The following is a 22,403-nucleotide window of genomic DNA, read 5'->3' on the forward strand; positions in this document are numbered from 1 at the left end:
TGGACAATTATTGTTTTATTTATTAATTTTAATTATTAATATTAATTTAATATTTATTAATTAATAAATAAATTTATTAGTTTACCAATTAATGTCTTTTGGTGCTTGTCCTGGAACTATCTCTTGTAGATCAGGCTGGCCTCGAACTCACAGAGCTGTCTAGCTTTCTTGTCTCTTGGACACTACTTTGAAATCTCAGTTTTAACACTTAGTTGGAGGGTATGATGGTCAATTTAAGGCAAAATAATGTAGGTAGTGGGTTCTTGTGGAAGTTTCTTCTGCTCTAAGGTGAGATACTTAGAGCTGAATTAACCTAGCTGTAGAAAGAGGTTGGAGAACTGGTTGAATCAGGCCCAGTCTTCTAAAAGGTTATACAAGCAAAATTGGATGTTGAGTAGAAGCTAGAGGATGAGGAACATTTTGGAAGTCCATGGTACCTGGTTATCACCCCTGACCCCCACAGTCTGACATGCACATAACACAAGTGACTTTTGTTATTTTATAGACTTTTGAGGTATTTTTTCTGTGTGTGTGTGTGTGTGTGTGTGTGTGTGTGTGTGTACATACTGGAAATGGATGTCAGAGAACAACTTGCAGGAGTTTTCTCCCTTCACCACGTGAGTGCTGGAGATCAATTCTAAGCCATCAGACTTTGGGACAGATGCCCTTACTCACTGAGCCATCGTGCTGGTCTCTTTTTCAAAATTTAGTAAACATATTTAAAAAGTTAATAATGGCCTGGTCTACAAGAGCTAGTTCCAGGATAGGCTCTAAAGCTACAGAGAAACCCTGGCTCAGAAAAAAAAAAAAAAAAAAAACAACAAAGAAAACAAAAAAACCTAAACAAACAAAGTTAATAAAAGAACTTGAATTCTATATTTTAACTCAGTATACCCAAAATATTATTTCAAAATCATAGTTATAGAAATATTAAGTAAACTATTTTGACTTTTCCTCCTTTGCTGAGTCCAACACGCACTCCAGACTTGCAGCATTACACAAGCCATGGACACAGCATCCACAGGCAAGCGGTTGCTGCAGAGTCTGGCTAGAGCACCTGTGCTTGGAAGGGTCCAAGCCATGGGCTGCCAGTTCTGGGGACAATTAGAGGCCTTTGGGACTCCAGAGGCTGAAGCAGAAGGACTGAAAGTTTGAGGCCAGTTCAGACTACATAGAAGAAAAAAAATAAAATAAAAATAGTCTTTGGGAATAAGCTTAGGTCATATCTCAAGAGGAAAAGGGCTTCCAGATAGAAAGCAAAGGCAACAGCCGGTGGTCCGGTTATTAAAACCTTCCTAAAGGGGAAGGGGAGGGTGTTTGGTGTCTTTGGTATATTCTGTTTCTAAGTTGTTTTTCTGTGGCTTGATAAACATGGGCAAAAGCAATGCAGGGAGCAAGGGTTTATTTCAGTTTATGTCCAGGTCCAGTTCCAGTATTGAGGAAAGTCGCCAGGGCAGAGGATCGAAGCAGAACCACAAGGAACTGCTTCCTACTCAATGCTCAACTAGCTTGCCTTTTTTTCTCCTGCTTTTCCTTTCCTTTCCCAAGCAAGAAAGTAAGAAAGAAACGTTAAGACATCCCCCTACCCCCAGTCGCCTCCATCCCTTCTTCCTCCCTCACTCCCTCCTCCTCCTACCGTCCTCCTCACTCCCCATCCTTTCTTCCTTTACTATTTTACTATGTATGATTGTGTGTGCGTGAGAGAGAGAGGATATGTATTATATGTAGCACATGCATCAGAGGTCAGAAGAGGGTATTGGATCCACTGGAGTCAAATGCAGTCGTGAGCCCATTGGATTCCAGGAACCCAGGTTCTCTGCAAGAGCAGTAACCACTTTTCACCATCCAAGCCATCTCTTGAGCTCCCCACCTAGGCTTTACACAGCCCCAGCCTGCCTGTCTAGGGATAGTGCTGCCCTCAGTGGTCTGAGCCCGCCCTCAGTGGTCTAAGACCGCCCACAGTGGTCTAAGACCGCCCACAGTGGTCTGAGCCCGCCCTCAGTGGTCTAAGACCGCCCTCAGTGGTCTGAGCCCGCTCACAGGATTCAGCAACCAAGACTATTCCTCATAGGCTTTCCTACAGACCCCTTTGCTGACGGCAATTCTTTAATTGCCATTCTCCCTTTCTAGGTGGCTCTATGTCATGTCAAGCTGACAAAAACTAACCAGGTCAGAGCTTCTGGGGATGAAATACAAGCGCACACCTGGTTAGAAGTACTGGCAGGGAATCTGCCACTCTTTCCATCTCCTTCATGAGAGTTTAGAAGTCCGACGGCTCCTACAGACCTATCTCTCGTCTGTTTGAAAGGCAGATGGTTTTACAAAGGGCTTCAGCTGTCAACCGGATGATCTCTCAGCTCAGCTCCCCACAGCTAGTCTGGCAGTGTCCCCACCTAACACTCCAAGTGTAGAAAATCAGATTGGCTTCTTGGTTAGCCATCTCCAAATCAGCTGCCGCCGCACCCGCCTACTATAAATATGGCTACCCAGGATTTTTCCTTATGAGAGGTCATGCTTCTCACGGTGTGTAATCTGCTCCAGTAGCACTGGAAATGCAAATCCATGGTCCCAGACCAATACCTCTAGAGTGGCGCTCAAGGTACCGTCTAGAGCCATGAACCAGGAACGTCAGTTTAGTATACCAAGATAGAGAATAAGAAACACATGCATGGGGGTTGGGGGCACACAGATCTGGAGAGACAGGGGAAGGAGATGGGACTCTAGTTTCCATCTTGGAGCCCGGATCCTCTGTGAACAGAGGTCACAGAACATCTCAGAATGTGACTTAACCATAAACCCTGTTGGAACAGGGCTAGTCAGTAGTGCTCCTATGAGGACAAAGGCAGAAGCAAAGAAGAATGACCGGTGGTGGGAGAGGGATGCTCACATTGACAACGATAACTTCCTGGGGGCTGTTTTATCAGTGAGGAGTGAGTCTGGAAGCAGCTAGACGAGCCTGGAATTCACTAAACGGTCCAGGTTGGCCTTGAACTTGAGGTAATCCTCTACTTCAGCCTCGTGACTGCAGAGATATTAGCTGTGCATTATCTTGTTTGGTGACAATATAGTGTTAAGTTGAATTCACAACATTTAAGAAATGAAAAAGTTGACTTTTAGAAAGTGGTATAAACTGAGTACCTGATGCTTTCTTTTTCCATGGCATATAAGCTGTATGAAATTATAAATTCATACTATCAAAATAGTTTTGCAGGAGTGCCATTATTAACATAACCTTACTTTAGACACTTTTTTAGGGGTAAAGACACTACTTCCATGTAAGAATATACTTATGGCTGGAACAGAAGAAATACCAAGTCCAGAGAGCAAGCATTTTCTTGCAAAAGTCACATCAAATTTAACCTTAGCCCAGGAAAACTGAAACATGTTTTTTCTTGTGTGTAGATTTTCACCACTGGTCTAGGATACCATTATAAAGGATACCATGCTAAGCAATTAGTAAAATACATAATAAAATGTATAAATCTTTTGTTAGAAAGGTTTCGCAAATGCTGTTATAGTATATTAATATTTAAAATTTTTATTTGTTCACTGTGTATTTATGTATATGTGTGGGTAGGTGCATGCCAGAGGATAACTTTCTGCTCCTCTTTCTGTTGGTTGGGGCCCAGGGTGCAAACTCAGGTCCCAAGGTGTACGAACAAGTGCTATTACCTGCTGTTCTCGCTCTATCATCCAAGTTACAGCATTTTTATTGGAATTTTTGTTAAGTGATACTTATGGGAAAAGTATTTTTCCATATGTCTATCTATGGTATGCACGCATGTGTATATGTATGTACATGTGTATATACACAGGTGTGCATGCATGTGCTTGTGGAAGCAGAAATGGATGGTGGGTGTTTTTCTGAGGCAGGGTCTCTCTTGATGAACCCAGAGCTTGCTGGATTTGGTAGTCTAGTTAGCCAGTTTGCCCTGGGGATTCCCTGTCTCTGCCACCTGAGCTCTGTGCCTACAGGTTTGCACCATTCCTTCCTCTCTGCCACCTGAGCTCTGTGCCTACAGGTTTGCACCATTCCTTCCTGGCTTTTATATGGGCTCTGGGAATTCAAATTCTGGTCCTCACACTTGGGTGCTATGACTTTAGCCTCTGAGCCATCTCCTCTGCCTCTGATTTTATTGGTATGAAATTGGTGGTGTTAGTATACTTGAGATGAATGCTTAAACCAATGATTCCAAAGAAGGTTCACAATACAATCCTGCAGAGAGCATATTAGAAGCCACAAGGGAACAAAATGGCTTTGAAAAGCTTTCTGCAATTCCCATACGTATCAAAGGTATGTGCTCTCACAATTTACGTTGGAAATGGGTTTCGACTTCAGGGAGAAAGCAAAGCATGATTTCCTCAAAAATTATTCTTCCTTTGTTCGCCCTCAAAACAGTGTCTAAATTGTTGCTGCGATGAAGCATGGGGCACATCTAATGCTGACCTTGAATCTGATGAGACTCAAGTTTTTCCTAGCAGTGTAATTTAGATGGGGCAGGCGTTCTCAAAGCATGGCACCCTGTTGGGCAGAACTGCATCACCCGGGCAACTGTATTACCTGGGTGAGGTGGCTCACGTCTGCAAACCCAGCAGTCTGGTGGCTGGGGCAGGAGGATTGCAGTGAGTTTGAAGTCGGCCTGGGCTGCTGTGAGTTCCTGGCAGTCCAAACTACATAGTGAAGCCTATCTCAAGGAAACCCCAAACCACGGCTGGGTATAATTCAATGGCAGAGTTAGCCCTGGGTTCCATCTCTAGTGGGGGTGGGCAAGGGAGAAGGGAGGAAATGACAGGGCCTCTGGCGACAGGCCTTGCAAGCCGCAGAATTGAGTTTGATGTAAAGGTGGAAGGAGAGAATTGACTCTACAAAGTTATCCCTTCACACACATGCACACACACACACACACACGCACGCACACACACGCACGCACGCACGCACCCTCTTGCCTCCCCCATACACACTAACAATAAATGAATAAGTAAATATCAGAGTTCCGTTTTAGACTGCCCCCCCTCAGCCCCACCTCCAGGTGGAGGATGCAGCTGTCTGTGTTTAACAGGTTCTCCAGGTGATGATGCTCAAGTTCAAGACCTGTGGCTGATAAACAAGGTGGATCTGAGTGCTTTTAAAAACAATTTATTTATGTACATTTGTGTTTGGCCTTCATGTACCTATGTGCATCACATGTTCTGTGCTTGGTGCCTATGGAGATTAGAAGATGGTGTTGTATCCCCTGGAACTGGAGTTACAGATGGTTGTGAGCTACCATGTGGGTACTGGGAACTAAACTCAGATCATCTGCAAGAGCAAATTCTCTTAACCACCAAGTCATCTCTCCAGCCCACACTGAATGGCTTTAAAGCATTATCTTTAGGGAAGTCGACACAAAATGGTCGGAAATTATGCCTATACCAATTTCCTGAGCTGCAACATATTTGGAGGTATTGCTTCAAATCCACAAGTCAGTCTGCCCCCTCCACCCCCTGCCGGTTCCCCACCATTTTTTGATATCTTAACTTCCATTTCCCAATAAGCTAGAGCTTATGCCAGTGGGTGGTTGGGAACAAAGTGTGTGTGGCAAGAAGCAGGCAAATGTGAATGCATACCTCAGCTTGCTCAGTTATTGTCACAACCCAGCTTCTGAAATAGTGATGTAGCTATTGTTCTATTGCTACAGTAACTACTGCGGGGATTGTTTCCTGGGCCTTCAGATCTTACATAGCACAAAGAAGTATTTCTTAGGGCCCTGTTCATTGCTTTGCGAATAATAAGCACTCTTCATCTCTTGATTGAATTTCTACAGCTGTCCCTTGTATTTTAAGTCTTACTGCTAGAACTTATGATTTTGGGATCACTTTAATCCGTAGGAGTGTATTCAGACCTAGGAAACACTTTTGGATTTCATCTGGAGAATGAAATGACTTAACTGATAGATTGAAAGCAACCATTTACAAAGTTTAGGATTTAAAATGTATTAGACTTCAATGAACAGTTTAAACTGTATTAATGTTATAACAGCCTTAAGCAAAACTAACATGGATACAAATCCATGTTCTTGAGTTTTCATTGTTACTCTTTTTTTTTTTTTTTTTTTTTTTTTTTTTTTCCGAGACAGGGTTTCTCTGTGGCTTTGGAGCCTGTCCTGGAACTAGCTCTTGTAGACCAGGCTGGCCTCGAACTCACAGAGATCCACCTGCCTTTGCCTCCCGAGTGCTGGGATTAAAGGCGTGCGCCACCACGGCATGGCTTCATTGTTACTCTTGTATGCACATGCGACTTGTATTCTCAGTTTAAACCCTGCGTTACATTTAAAGTCTTCCATGTTACATGTAACCACAATTGCCATTTAGAAGGCTGCATAAAATGTGTACCGGGGCTAGAGAGATGAGTCAACGATTAAGAGCAATGGCTGTTTTTACACAGAACCCCGATTCAATTCCCAGCATCCACGTAACAGCTCACACCTGTCTGTAACTCCAGTTCCAGAAGATCTGACACCCTCATATAGACATACACACAGGCAAAACACAAATTCACATAAATACATCTTTTTTAAAAAATGTGTAGCAGCTGGGTGGTGGTGGCATATGTCTTTAATCCCAGCACTTGGGAGGCAGAGGCAGGTGTATCCCTGTGAATTTGAGGCTAGCGTGCTCTACAGAGTGAGTTCTAGGACAGCCAGGACTTTCACAGAGAAACCCTGTCTCCAAAAGTAAAATTAAAAAAAGTGTGGCGGTTGATATAATATGATTCACTATTAGGCTGTATCAACCTTACAAAAAAATTAAAAATACTTGTATTATTTGTCAAGAATAAGTTCATATTAGTGTAGTTACAGCGTCAGAGTGTTGTTCACACTTATTTTCTTTTCTCCTCCTGGGATAGCAAAATACAGTATTGCATGTGCTTTTCACAGTGCCCACCTATCTTGTTCACAATTCTTGGCGGTGTTCGTATCATCTCCCTATGCTTGGCCTGCTGCTGGAAAGAGAAGAGCCCAGGCAGGTAGGTAACCAGATCTGGTCCACCAGGTGAGTCTGTGGAGGTGGCAATTACAATACTGAGAGCTAAGCACTCCTGGGAATTTGCTGGAACGTTCGGTGTGTGTGGGGGGGGTAGCGTCTCGTCGAATTAATTCTTCTAACTTGGGTCTAACTTTACTCTCGCCAGCTTCTCAGGGCGCGCAGTGGGCGTCTAACATGGGCAGTCTGCCCTGTAGGGACACAGGCTCTCTTTTAGTGAGCTGGTCAGCAGACCCCTCCTGGTGCCACAGAGCCGGCGCCGGGGCGGTGGAGTTCGGAGCTGGGTCTGGGCCGCGGCGCACGCGCTCCCTGCGGCCCGTGCCCAGTCCAACCTTCCTCTGGAGCCCCGGGCGCAGGAGACCTCGCCCACAACCCCGCCCCCGCCATCGCCTCGCCCACCAGGGCCCCGCCCAGCCTGCGGCCCCGCCCCCCGTCTCCTCCCCGCCCCCAGGAGCCGACGAGTGGCGGCGGCGGCGGCCCCAGGACCCGGTTCCCTCAGACAAGAGGGCGGGTGGAGGAGGAAGCAGCCGAGCACCCGCCCGCCTCAGCAGACTTCGCGCCGTCGGCTCCCGGGCCTTGCGGCACCGAGAAGGAGAAGCCGAGGCGGGCCGCGAGGAGAGGAGGCGGCGGGGGCGCGGGGCGGAGGCGGCGCGGCCGGCCGCGGCTGCCGCTTTGTTGTGCGCGGCCCGGGCCGAGGAAGCAGAAGTGGGAGGAGGGGGGAGCTCTGCGTCCCGCTCCCTCCGCGGCTCATGGCGACGGCGCTCGGCACATCCGGGACCCTCCGGCCCTGGCGGCCGCGGCGCGGGCTGTTCGGGCCCCGGCTCCGGCCGCTGTGGTGACTCCTCCGCGTCTCGCCGTTGTCCCAGCCCAGCCCGCCCGCTCGCCGCCACCACCACCACCACCGCCGCCGCCGCCGCCTCCCCCGCCGCCGGGGACATGTCTAACCCCGGAGGCCGGAGGAACGGGCCCGTCAAGCTGCGCCTGACAGGTGAGCAGGGCGGGCGGCTGCGGCGGCGCCCGTGGCCGGGCCGAGGGCCGGGGTCGCGCTCGGTGGTGCGTTGGAGGGGAATGCGGGCGTGGGAAGGCCTAGTTCGGGGAGGCATTGGAGAAGCACTTAAGCTGGCTCGGGAAATTCTTCAGAACGCCGAGTGGGGCTCGTGGGGCTCCCGTGGAGGGCGGGTTTGAGGTCCCGACGTCTTGTTTCCCCGGGTCACAGGCGCAGCGTCTGGGCTGCTGCCCAGGTGGGGTCGGGAAGGGGATTACCGAATCCGGTCGCTGGCTGCGGGCAGTAAACACTCCTTAAATATGGAGTGCTTACCGGGGGAGCGAGTGTGTGTGTGTGTGTGTGTGTGTGTTACCCGGTTGTTAACGTGAACCCCCACCTATGCCCGGGTGTGAAACCTTTACTCTCCAGCTGCCAGCCTCTGTGGCCAGCGCCACACACCTTAAACGCACGTCTCTGGGAGGAACCGAGACTGTGGTTGGCTTTTCCGGTGTGTCTGCCTGATCCCACGACTCCCGGCTCATTGTACCCTCTGTGTTTTGGAAGTTGTTTGATTGCAGGGTAGCGTGTTTGGGGTTGTTCTTTGTAGGCCGCAGGACTGGTGGCTCACGTCTGTAACACCAGACCTGGTTTCGAAACGCTGGGCTTGGGATGCATCTCCAAGCCTGGACTCATGTAAACTTCAACGCGAACTTTCTCCGGTTCTCGCCACGCTCCGCACCCTTTTTTCTAACCGGGAAAGAATGCTCCCAAGGATTTGTTAAAGAGGAGGCAAAGCTGTCGATGTTCCCAGGTGCATCGAGTTGTTAACACGCTACAGGTGTAGTAATTTGCTTACGCTGCCACTTCTGATCGTCTTCCGTGGCTACGGCACCCTTATTTTCAGGAAGAATTGTTTTTAGAGTGTAATTGTTTGAAGAGTGTAATTGAAGCTACTGCCCCCATGCTAGTCTCGTCATTATCGGAAGTAAACTGTCCGCATTTATTATATTCAGAGGGGTGATGAGAGCGCGCATTTCGCAGGGGCTTCGTATGCATTTGTGCCAGCGAAGAATAAACTAATTACATTTGCCCACACTAAACTTTGAAATTTGTGTGGACGAATTTTGTAGTTGAGTGCTTGTGTGTTAAATGCCAGTCCATGGGCTGTGCTTTCTGGATAACTTGCAGTGGATTTGGTGTTTGAGAATTTAGCTTGAATGTCTGTTGGCTACAGCTTAAAAATACTTTTGGGGCTGGAGAGATGGCCCGGTGGTTAAGAGTGTATGCTGTTCTCGAAGAGTACCTGAGTTCTATTCCCAGCACCTGCACCCCAGCCCTTTGCTCACTATCACCTGTAACTCCCAAGGGATTTGATGCACCTGACCTCCCACAGGTACCTTCACTCAAGTACACCTACCACCCTATCCCCAGTAATTAAAAATATATTCATATTGCTGACCTGAAAGTGTTCTTCCCCTTAGGGAAAATGACAAGGCATTATTAACTGTTTCTTAATGGAAAAGCTATATTTGGGGATGCTTTTCTTTCCATCTTGTCTTTATCTGAGGGGAGTCAGTGGAACACAGTTATAAAGGATCTTTGTTGCTTTAGTTTATCTATAATTGTTCTTATTAGGCAGGGCTGTGTCAATAATTATAGAAAGAAATAGTGAATGTGCGTGTGCAAAACGGTCAGAAATAGGCTGTTATTTATTTCCTTCTAGGATATATACGTGGGAGAGGAAAGAGGGATTTTGATTTTCTTTGGATAAAATGAGTTTTAGCTTTTCATTACCTGTCTGTCCGTCTGTCTGTCTGTCTGTCTGTCTGGGGGGGGTTATCATGACCATGGAACACATGTGGAGGTCACTTTCCTCCCACCTTGTGAGTCCTGCCAATCAAACTTAGGTTGTCAGGCTTGAGAGAAACTGCCTTCACCCCTTCAGCCATCTCAGTGTTTTGAGGGCTACTGTGATTTAGGAGATCTTATATTTATCCATCATTTCTTTGCTGCATATATTTTCCAAAAATTTACGAGTGAAGTTTGTTCAGCTAATGTGATAACTACCGCTCTACAGAAACCTCCCATGAGAGGGAAAAGATCACAACTTAGTTTTTGAGCAGGAGGATACATTAGACTAAATTTATAGAGTGATTTTGTATACTTTGCTTTTTCTGAAGAATTTTAAATACTCTGTCCTCTCCTCTTAATTGTAAAAACAGTTTGAACAGTTGAACTGCTCTCAGTTTCTTAAAGCCATTGGGAATTTGCCTGTGAATAGTTTTCTCAAAGTCTGACAAATATTAAAAACACTGTTTTCCGTTTGATTACAAGTAGTGGAATCTCCTCTGTTTTGAAAGGAGCATTAACTTATATTTTTTCATTTTTGTTCATTTACAAATTAAATACTATAGATTTTAACAAATAGATCTCAAGAGCTGGATTCAATTAGCAGCTTTTTAGGACACAAACATAAAAGGGTTAGATGGAAAAGATTGTTTTGACTGACTGGATAAATGACAGGGCTGTGTTTGATGTGCGTCCAGGAATTGGTCTGGAGCTGGTGCCCAACTTCTCAGTCCATCTTGAGAAGCCAAATAAAATATTTAACCTAGGCCTCTTTTTGTTTAAAAAAAAAGTTGATTCTTTGTTAAGACCTTAAGAAATGTTTGGCATACCTTTAGATTAAGTGTTTAACAGTTCATTTAGGTCTGGGTTCCCTAATAGAGGAAAAAACTCACTTAAAAAAAAATCCCACAGTGAACTTTTATTTGGTTTATAATACACTTGGGTTGTAAGATGTTTTAAGATTACTGTTCTTTGCTCTAAGTTAAAACCATTTAAAAATTTACATTTATGGAGTACCTTTGATTCCAAGGTACTTTATGAACTGTAGTTAATTATATCCTTAATGGAGAATTGCCCATTGCTGAAAGGGTGTTAACACTTCTTTCATAGCCAGTCTCTGCCTGTTTGTCTCTCAGCCCCCGCTCTATGAAATCTCTGCCCACAGTGGATATTTTCCACAGACTGTTCCTAAAATCCATCAATTAGTAAACTGTGATATTGTTGCTGCTAAGAAGTAGACCTAATTTAATCTCAAATTTGAGACTCCTTAGGCCATTGGTGAATATATGAGATGTTCTATCAAGTTACTTCTAGTTTTTATGACACATTGACAGTTGATCATTAAAATGGGCTGTCTCAGAACACTATCAGTTTCAGTTTGTGTATGTAGAGTGGAGAATTGATTGGTTTATTGTGTAGTTTGTAGTGTGACACATACCTAATACAGGCTTTTCTTATAACAGTAAGAAATGGTTTGGCCAGCCCTGCAGTGGTATCACACATTCAGAGGCAGAGGCAGACAAATCTCTGAGTGTGAGATCAGCCTGGTCTACAGAGTGAATTCCAGGATGGCCAGGGCTACACAGAGAAACTCTGTCTTGAAAAAGAAAAAAGAAAAGAAAGAAATGGTTTGGGTTGAAAATATTCTATATATTTGGTTATAGTTAAAAAAATGTGGTTAAGTTTTTATACCCATATTGTTTTTGAAAATCAAAGGTTAGAAAAAGCAGTTTAGTTTCTAATATTTTAAATTCTTAGGTATGGAGTAATAAATTACTTATCCAGAACCTTTATTTTAGACCTTTTTGTAAATACAGTGTTTTTGTATGTTGTTTCTTATTAATTTTAAAAATCCTTGACAGTAGAGATGTTAAGTTGACCTATATGTAAAGAAAATTAATTTTAAAATCTCACTTTAAATATATTTGTATTTTAATATTTCACTGTATGCTTTATTTAAGACTTTAAAAATTTAAGCTTTATTGTATCTTTTAGGTTTCTAAGTGTGAATGTGCCTTTGTATGTAATGATTTCTTGAGGGCTATTGTTATTTGAATGCAGCTAATTCATTTTATTGGTTTCTGAGAAGGAAACCAAAACATCATAGCATCCTTTTCTTAAGTGCTCTCTTGTATGCTAATTTTCTTCAGACAGGTAGTAGTTTGGTTTTCTTGAGGAATGTATGTTTAATCGTGGCTTCTGCCTTTTTCATGTTGATTTATCTATTTTTATAATGTGTGCTGCCTAGTTATGTCAACTTCACACAAGAGAGTTATCAGAGAGGAGGAAGCCTCAATTGAGAAAATGCTTCTGTACGATCTGGCTGTAGGCCAACCTGTAGGGCATTTTTCTTAATGATGTTCGAGGCCCAGCCTGTTGTGGGTGGTGCCACTCCTGGGCTGGTTGGTGGTCCTGGGTTCTATAAAAAAGCATGTTGAGGAAGCCATGAGGAGCAAGCCAATGAGCAGCTCCTCTCCATGGCCTTTGCAACAGCTCCTGCCCTCAGGTTTCTGTCTTGTTGGAGTTTCTGGCCTGCTTGAGTTCCTGTCCTGACTTCCTTCTATGGTGGACTATAGTGGTGTGGAAATGTAAGCCAAATAAATCCTTCCCTTCCCAGCTTGCTTTTGGTCATGGTGTTTTTTTTTCTTTCTTTTTTTTTCGAGACAGGGTTTCCCTGTAGTTTCTAGAGCCTGTCCTGGAGCTAGCTCTTGTAGACCAGGCTGGCCTCGAACTCAGAGATCTGCCTGCCTCTGCCTCCCGAGTGCTGGGATTAAGGCGTGCGCCACCACCGCCCGGCCTGGTCATGGTGTTTTATCATAGACAGAGTAACCCTGATTAAGACAACATAACTTATTATTTAGCATGTAACTTAGCATATTTAGCATATAACTCAAATTTTTTTCCTTTGTCTTTTGAGCTGTTATTTGTGTAATGGCTCTACCACACTTGGCTGATAGTTTTCTTTTTAGACAGATTATGTAGTTTACTGGTTTCAAGCTCATTGTGTATTTGAGGATGACCTTGAAATGCAGATCTTTTTGCCTCCATTTCCCTAGTCCTGGGATCACAGTGTGTGCTGCCATTCCTGAAATAATTCAATTTTCAAGGTAAAGCAAAGGATCAGTTTTTTAAAATTAATAATTTGTGTGGATTGAACCTAGCGCCTTGTACATGCCAAGCAAGCACTCTACCATTGAGCTATGTGTCTGGCTTTAATATGTCTTATTCTTTTAAAATAGATCATATTTAACAGAATGTAAAATTCTGTTTATGATTCATTATAATTTTGAATGTCAGTTACTGTATTATTGTAATGTGTAGGGTTAAAAATGACATGGTCTGTAGAGAGAACTGTTTGTCCCTGGATAAATTATGATGGATTGTTTACTTTGTTCTTGTATTTTTTTCCATTGACCCTCATTTTTGGTCACTGTTATTTTCATGTTTAAGAATGCTAATACAAGTAGGCTTGGTGGTGAATACCTTTAATCACAGCACTTGGGAGGCACAGACAGGTGGGTCTCTTGAGTTTGAGGTGCCTGATGTATATAGTGAGTTTCAGGCCAGCCAGAGCTATACATTGAGACCTTATTAAGAAAAAAAAAAAGCTGAATCCTTGAAATATACTATTACTAATCAGCATTTAAAAATATTTATTTTGTGTTGTGTTTTGCCTGAATGTATGTGTGTTTATGGTGCCCTCTGAGGTCAGAAGAGAACATCAGATTTCTTGGAACTGGGTTATAGATCATTGTGAATAACCATATTGGTGCTTGAAAACAATTCTGGGCCCTTTACAAGATCAACAAATGCTCTTAACAGCTGAGCCATCTCTCCAGCCTCTTAATCAGCTTTTTTTGTTTTGTTTGTGGGACAGAGATTTCTCTGGAGATCATACTGACCTTGAATTTGTAGTGATTCTCTTGCTTTTACCTCTTTTCTTGATTACAGGTGTCTGACACTAATCCTTATGGTAATCAGCATCATTACATGTTTTGTATAATTGACATGTATTAAGTACTGAACACTGGAGCTAACGAGGTGACTCAGCAAGTAAAGGTTGCCTCTAAGCCTGATGACCTGAGTTCAGTCACTGAGACTCATATGATAGAAGTAGGGACTACCTGTAGAAAGTTATTCTTTGATTTCACACTTATGACCTGACATATTGTATACATGGGTGTGCACACACAGAAAAACTTAAAAAATAGACACTGTCAAGTTTTCATCTATTGTCATTTTTTGTTTGTACAACAGTTACATGAAGTAGGAAGTTAGGTAACTTGAGTTCTGAAATGTAAATATCTAGAGATGTTAAAATCTTATGAGTGTTATATGTAGAAAGATAGTCATTTGGAGTTATTCTTACATTTTGTAATCCTAGTTTGTTTGTTTTTTAAGGCTCAGTCAGAGATTACTGTTCAGAGATTACTGTTATCCATAGAACTTTCCCTGTCCTGAATTGGTCTTTCCTCTGTGACGCTAAGAGACCCTTTCTCTAGTCTAGTATAGGATCTAACTCTCTGATTGGGACTTGTTTCTGTGCTGTAAATTCCCTGAAGACAAGGTCCCTGTGTCAACATAAATTGGGAGCTTGGACACTTTACTGAATGAATGCTGGAGACTTATACATAGTTCTGTATAGTCCCACAGGCATTGAGTATGAATTGGAAAGAGACAGAGACTGCTCCATTTAGGACCTTGCTATATTTGTCATAAAGTTTGATATTGTTTTAAGGTGATGGGAGCCACTGAAATATATTAAATTTTATTACATTTGCTATTAAAAGTAGTCTAGCAGTAATATGGAAGATAGAGTGTAATTAGACTGTAATTGAAGCTATAAAGTCTGGTTTTTAGGAGAACCAGTTAAGAGAATTTGATAGCATTCATTTTCAGGTTTCTTTTTGCTATTTGAACACTTATTTCCAAATTTTATTACCATAAATAATTGCTGTAAGCATCGTGGTATAGATAAATTTGACCCCCTTTATTTGTTTGTTTGTTTGTTTGTTTATGGTTTTGAAAGTCATTACCCAAGCTGGCCTTGTGAATTTTCTATGTAGTTGAGACTCTTCTTGCTTTCCCTAGTGCTAGGATTGTAGGTATGTGTTATTGTGCCTAATTTTTCTGTAGTGCTGGGGATTGGATTTAGGGCATCATTAATGCTAAGGAAGCACTCTACCAACTGAACTACATCCCAAGTCCATAACTTTGAGTTTAAAAATTATTTTCTTATATTTCCATAAAAATAGGGTCAGAGTTTAGTATGGTGATAACATACCTGTATCCCAACGTTTGTGAGGTTTAAACAGGAGGATCATGAGTTTAAGGCCAGCCTACATAGTGAGTTCCAGCCAGCCTGGGTTATATGGAGAGACTGTGTTTAAAAAAGACAAAACCAAAACAGTATTGTCATATTCAAGTGTGTTATTCTTTTAAGATTATTTTTTAAAAATATTTTTTTCTTGTATTTATTGCCTTTACTTTTTTCCATACAATATATTTTAACCATTTTCCCCTTCCCAACTCCTCCCAGATCTCCTTACTTCCCTACCCACCAAACTTCGTGTTTTTTTTCTCAAAAACAAACAAACAAAAAAACCTCAAAACACAAAACAACCAAAAGCAGACAAAAAACATGGAGTCTTTTGTATTGGCTGATCATTCAGTAGGCAGAGACTGTTCTTTTGTTTCCCGACTGCTCAGACCTGAATAATCATACAGAAACTATATTAATACAACACTGTTTGGCCTGTTAGCTCAGGCTTCTTATTAACTCTTACGTCTTAAATTAACCCATTTCTAGTAATTTGTGTATCACCACAAGGCTGTAGTTTACCGGGTAAGGTTCTGTTCTGGCATCTTTCTGCTTTGGCAGCTACATGGCGACTCTCTGATTCTGCCTACTCTCTGTCTCTGTCTCTTCCAGCCTGACTATATTCTCCTCTGCCATAGGCCAAAGCAACTTTACTCATTAGCCAATAAAAGCAACACATACACAGAAGGTTGTTCCACATCATTTCCCCTTTTCTGTCCAAATAAAAAGGAAGGTTTTAACTTAGTAAAATTACACATAGCAAAACAGGTTCAAAGCAAGAATTACAGTTACAATATTTAGTCTATTTGTATGTGGCAAAATTAAAGAAAATACTCTATCATCTGTTTTATCATTGTGACTAAAGTTTCTTATCTAATATATCTTTTATCATAACTAAGGAAAATTATAACTATCCGTCTTCAACTCTTCAAGGACTCCAGAAGGATATAATATTACCTAAGTATTCAGAAAGTGTATTGTAAGGAATTTCCAAAGGTCTGGAATTGACAGACATCTTGCTGCTTGGACAGTCACCCAAAGTTTTTCTGTCATCCATCTTCAGCCTACAGACCCATGGTATCCGGTAGACTTTTCCATGAAGCAGGAAATTGAAAGGCTGTTTTGCCTATCTTGGCAGTTTGTCAGTCACTATCTTCTGTATCCGACAGAATGTCTGGCAGTTTCTTCTGTGAAACAGGAACCCTAAAGGACCATCCCGTCTTTTGGAATGTTCAGCAGTCACTTTTCTGTGGGTTCTGCATGTCTAGTTCATACAGCATACCATCAAGCAGTCCAGGCAAGAGCAGTTCTTGCTCCAATGGCTAGCCTTATCACATTAAGGCAAATTCCATAGCGAGTTTCTTCAATGCTCATTAACTTCTCTGAAGTAATTGGTGCTGCCAGAAGCAAACATGTCTCACAGTTGAGAAAAGTCTTAAGTTCTTAAAAGATTTTAAATGCCATATTCCATAGGTCTCTGAAGTGTTGAAGATTATCTACCTAACTGAAATAGATCTCTGTACATCTAGAAAACCTAACATGACTACAAGTTTGGGTATTATAAATGACTTCCTATTAATCTGTAATTTTTTATTATACATTTTTTAATGAGCTGCCTAAACATTAATGCCTTAAACGAGAACAGTAGTACATACAACAAAATTGATCTTAAATTTGTATCAATATACCAAGATCTGTATCAATGCAAAGTATTCATCACTATATCATATCTCCTTTTATTTAAAAAAAGAGAGATTGGCTGTGACTGTTAACGATTTCTACCCAACCCTTTTTAAATGAAAACAAACTTTTATAAACAGTCATTTTGAGAATTTGGGTGTAGTTTTTTTCAAACTGCTTCCTGCTTTTTGTTGGATGAAGAATTTTAGGGTTCATGGAGAACTTTCCGGGGGGGGGGGAGGGGTCTTGTTCCATCAAATAGCATTAGCCTGGAAGGAATCCACAGGTTCTCATCTTCTCTGGAAATAAAAGCAGAACCTCTTTTCCAAAGCAACATATCCTTAGACCCAAATTTTGAAGTCAAGATACCTTTATGTGGGTTTAATTTAGCAGCCTCCCCAGCCAGGCGGTGGTGGCGCACGCCTTTAATCCCAGCATTTGGGAGGCAGAGATAGGCGTATCTCTGAGTTCGAGGCCAGCCTGGTCTACAAGAGCTAGTTCCCTCTAGAAACTACAGGGAAACCCTGTCTCGAAAAACCAAAAAAAAAAAAAAAAAAAAAAAAAAAAAACCAACAAAAAACTTAGCAGCCCCCAGAATCAAATGTCTCTCTGCAGTCACAAAAATTCAAAGAAAATACAATAATATGCACTATCTAAACTCTCTGTATTTTCCATCTTTACATGGCTTAGTTTTTATTCCTTTAATCTATGACTGTCTGTACTCTTTTATATTACTTTTACTGTCTCTTTAAAGAATTTACTTTTTATAACTGTCTATATTCTTTTTCCTCTGTCTTCCAAGCCCACATACATTTTTAAACACACAGTGTCTCATTTAGGTTTTTTATGTCTGAATCTTTCCTATTGTGTATCTGAAATCTTTTTTTTTCTGACAAGGAGCATTTTAAAATGGGAAGCAGTGTGGTTGCAGCAGTACTGGCTCCACCTCTCTTGGCCTTTCAATATGGTGGAGGTACATTTACCACCAGCTCTGGGACTGCTGGGTGGGAGCCATGCTCTCCACCTCGCCTCTGGGAAGCATAAACCCTTTTTGTCTGAGTAAAAGCTAAATCTGCCATGCAGCATGCTGCATGGTCTGGATATGTCTCTGTGTATAGCAGTGGGAATCTGCCATGCTTTTCTGCATGTGCACGCCTAGCAGACCTGATCCAGTGGCATACCCTGGCAGGGGTGCTGAGCAGCAGACATGCTCTCAGCTTCTTTTCTCCTAACCCCGAGCTGGCATACAGGTACCCAGACCCGAAGCGTGTGGCTGGCCACGTGGGTTAGTCCCAAAAGTATGGGCTCCATTTGTAGAGGGAGACTGCTGTCTCATTTCCCAGCTGCCTGGACCTGAATAATCACACAGAAACTATATTAATTACAACACTGTTTGCCTATTAACTCAGGCTTCTTATTAACTAACTCTTACATCTTAATTTAACCCATTTCTATTAATCTGTGTATTGCCACGAGACTGTGGTTTACCGGGTAAGGTTCTGGTGTCTTTCTCCTCTGGCAGCTGCTACATGGCGTCTCTCTGACTCTGCCTACTCTCTCTCTATAATATGTCTCTTTCATATAGCTATATTTTGCTCTGCCATAGGCCAAAGCAACTTTATTCATTAGCCAATAAAAACAACACATATACAGGACATTCCACATCAATTCCTGAACACGAGGCCTCCCCTGATTGATGTATCTAGTATTCAGTCCATTGGAGAAAACTGATTTCCTATCTCCCAGATTCTTGTAAGTAGCATCTTGGCCAGGGGTAGGACTTTGTGTCCTCTTCTCTGTGCTTAGTTTTTGTCTTCATATGTCTGTACATGCTCCTATGGTCTCTGAGTTCATCCATGCATCAGTTATTTCCCTGGAGTCATCCACCACCTCTGTGTCTTACACTTTTTCCATCTCCTCTACTCAGATGATCCCTGAATCTTGAGGTGAGGTAGGTGTTTGATAGACATCTCCTTGAGGACTGAGTGCTCCAGTCTTTTACTCTCTGCACATTGTCCAGTTGTGGGTCTCTGTGTTAATTATCTCCTGCAAGAAGCCGTTTTTCTGAGTAGGGTTCAGCGATGCACTGATGGATATGTATAGCCATATGTCATTAGGAATCATTTTTTTTTTGCTGTGTAGAAGATTAACAGCAGATTAATAGTAGTAGGTTTTCTTCTACCAGTAGATGGAGCTCTTTCTGCACAGGTATGTAGCTGTCAAGCTGAAGACCTGTAAACCAAAGTCAAAATGAGAGTCGTTGAAATAAATGGGATTGAAGGGTTAGACACTGAGAAAGGCAACTCCAACTTTCAGTGAAACTCTACACATAATTTAGTTTATGAATATAAGTTTAAATGCTGCATGTTGTAGAGACGAGACAGAACTCCATTAAATTAGGACTGCTAACATTAGTTAATTCTACTTGTATTTTTGTGTAACATCATAGGACCAGACTGGTAACTTTCTTACAGAAAGAAATTTTCTAAAGAAAAAAGTTGATTCTTTTGAGGATGAAAAAGTATTTTAAATTTCTGAAAAAAGTCATGAGACATTTGAGATGGTCAGAATACCATATCTAACAATACTTGATACATGGTAGGTACATCAGTAACACATAGTTGTGAATTAAAGATGGGTGGAATTGAAAAGGTTGTTTAAGGCCTCATTGGAAACAAAATTCTTTCTGTGATGTTATTTTTGTATTAACAAATATCTCATTAATTTTGACATCGTTAAACTGTGAAAGTGTAGGACTGAAGAGTTTTTTTTTGCTAATTTTTGACTTGATTGATAGAACTCCTAACATTTATAATTGTGTATGCTTATATGTGTGTAGTCAGTTTTCTCTCTTTATCATGTGATGAGTCCTGAGGATTGAATTTAGGTCCTTAGGCTTGGTGGGCAGAGCCTTTACCTACTGAGCTGTCTGACTGTTCAAACTCTGTTACCACACTGTAAATTTTGCTCTATAGTGAAATAAAGATCTAGTTGGTATTCACTGAAAACAAATTTGTGGAGCATTACTGTCAGTAATAGGAAGAGAATATGTATTTCAGAGTTTTGTTAACTGAATGAGTAAAAGTTTTTTGAAAACGATATGTGACAAACATACTGAAAAGGTCTGAGCCCCAGGATCAAGAGCACTGACTACTTTTCCAGAGGACTTGGGTTCAGTTCCAAGCGCCCACATGGCAGAACCATCTGTAACTCCAGTTCAGGAAATCTAACATCTTCCTCTAACCTCAAGAGTACCAGACATGCATGTGGTACACACACACATATATATCCAGGCAAAACTCTCATGCACATAAAAATAAATCTTAAAAGTCTGAGCCAGTACGTGTAAACACACTTGTAATCCCGCGTACTGAGGCTGTGGCTGTAGGATCTTGCATTCAGAACCAGCCTATGCAACAAGTGAGACAAAGATGGGGGCTGGGTAAAAGCACAAGCAGCACAGTCCCTTGGAACCCTTTAAAAAACTGACATCTCTGTAATCCCAGCACTCCTATAGGAAATAGAAGGAAGAGAAAGAGAATTTCTTGGAAATTTATGGACCAGTTAGCCTCACATATAAAGTAGCAAAAACAACAATGCTGGGTGATGGTGGCCCATGCCTTTAATCCCAGCATTTGGGAGGCAGAGGCAGGTGGATTTCTGTGAGTTTGAGGCCAGCTTGATATACAGAGTAAGTTCCAGGACAGGCAGAGAAACCCTATCTCAGAAAACCAAAAACCCAAAAGAAAAGAAAAGTTGGTCATTTTCAGGGGTAATGTAATGAATGATAATTTGCTCTGCTTATTAGTTGATGATCCTATTAATAAATGGCAGACTTGATTTTTAAAAGGCTCAAGGATTACATTAAGGGTATAATAGATAACCATGTTTAGAAGGATTATAATGTATATGGCCTCTCTCTTTTTTTCTCTTTTTTAACATAGGGTTTGTTTTGAAAGACTCAACCTTTTTTTTTTAAAATTAAGCTTGTAATTAAAAGATAAAAAGAGCCAGGTGGTGGTGACACAAAACTTTTTAATTCCAGCACTCAGGAGGCAGAGGCAGTTGGGTTTCTGTGAGTTCAAGGCCAGTCTGATCTCCAGAGTGAGTTCCAGGACAGCCAGAGCTGTTACACAGAGAAACCCCATCTTGAAAAACAAAACAAACAGAGGTAAAATGAGATGATCCTTATTGAGGACAGCACAGATCAGTGCATCTTCTAGTTCAGTTTGAAATAATAAAAATTGTCTTGATTTCATACGATATCCTAGCTTCATATCCAGTACCTGCTTGTTGGACAGATTGTTTCAAATAGATTGAATATTGTCTAAAAATAAGTTTTTGTTTGCTTTGCTGTCTTTTTTGTAATTTTTTTTTTTTTTTTTTGGTTTTTTGAGACAGGGTTTCTCTGCAGCTTTAGAACCCGTCCTGGAACTAGCTCTTGTAGACCAGGCTGGTCTCGAACTCACAGAGATCCGCCTGCCTCTGCCTCCCGAGTGCTGGGATTAAAGGCGTGCGCCACCACCGCCCGGCTTTTTTGTAAATTTTTAAGATAGCATATAAAGTAATTGATTTCATTATGGCATTTTAACAAATGAGTTATTATACTATATTCTAATTTATCATCTTTGCCAGTACATAGCTTTTTTTTGTTTAAAAAATCATTTTAAATTATGTATCTGTTTGTGGGTATGTGCATGTCAGCACGTTACCAGAGGCATCGTATCCCTATAGAGCCGTAGGTTGTTGTGAGCTGCTTGACATGGGTACTGGGTACTGAACTCAGGTCCTCTGCAAGAGCAGTCAGTACACATAACCTCTGAGCCATCTCTTTAGTCCCTAACAGATTTTTCAAATCTTTTAATAATGTATAACAGCTAATTTCTGTGTGGAAAAATTACCCTGTAATTATTTGGAACAAAAGAAGGAAAACAAAAACTCTGAATGATTTATATAATATGAAGCAAAACAAAGTATTTGGAAAAATTATATTTGCTGTATAAAAGGGTTTTAGTATTTCTTTATAAAACATAACTCTCAAACTTGCCCCCCCCCCATAATAATTTTATTATCTAATGACTTTTGCCAGTCAGGAACTTAGGAAGAGGATCCATTGAGCCATATTGGCTTGGTGTTTGTCATGTATTTATTCAGATGGCAGCTGGAACTGGAATAGCTGAGGGCCGGCCAGGCATTTCTTTCTTTGCAGATCATGTCCAAGCTTCCATATGATCTCTCTTTGAAGACAGGTCATACTGCCAGGTAGTTTCAGGGCAGTTCCATTGCTAACAAGGGGCTTTGGAGGTACCTCCAAGGAATTGTCCAGGGAACAATGTGAAAGTTACATCTTCTCTTCTCACCCAACCTGAAAAGGCCTTGCTATAATCTCTTGTCATACGCAAGGGAGTTACAAGCTTTCTAATTTCATGGGAGAGGAAATATGGACTTCTCTGACTCTAGATAGAAGAAATGTGAATTTGCAGCCATTTTAACAGTTGTGGGCTGGAGAGATGGCTCAGCTGTTAAGAACACTGATTACTTTTCTAG

At 41.8% G+C, this 22,403-nt stretch overlaps 1 protein-coding gene across 1 annotated transcript in view; it reads left to right on the plus strand.

The window, feature by feature from the left end:
* Window positions 1-7,526: 7,526 nt before the first annotated feature.
* Window positions 7,527-22,403, plus strand: part of Smurf2 (SMAD specific E3 ubiquitin protein ligase 2) — a 94,095-nt gene continuing 79,218 nt past the window's right edge. The window contains exon 1 of the mRNA XM_038327722.2: window positions 7,527-8,011. Within this exon, the coding sequence (XP_038183650.1) occupies window positions 7,960-8,011 (52 nt within the window). The 5' untranslated portion in view covers window positions 7,527-7,959. The remainder of the gene's footprint in view (window positions 8,012-22,403) is intronic.

The sequence above is a fragment of the Arvicola amphibius genome, chromosome 4, assembly GCF_903992535.2.
Source record: "Arvicola amphibius chromosome 4, mArvAmp1.2, whole genome shotgun sequence".
NCBI classification, from domain to species: domain Eukaryota; kingdom Metazoa; phylum Chordata; class Mammalia; order Rodentia; family Cricetidae; genus Arvicola; species Arvicola amphibius.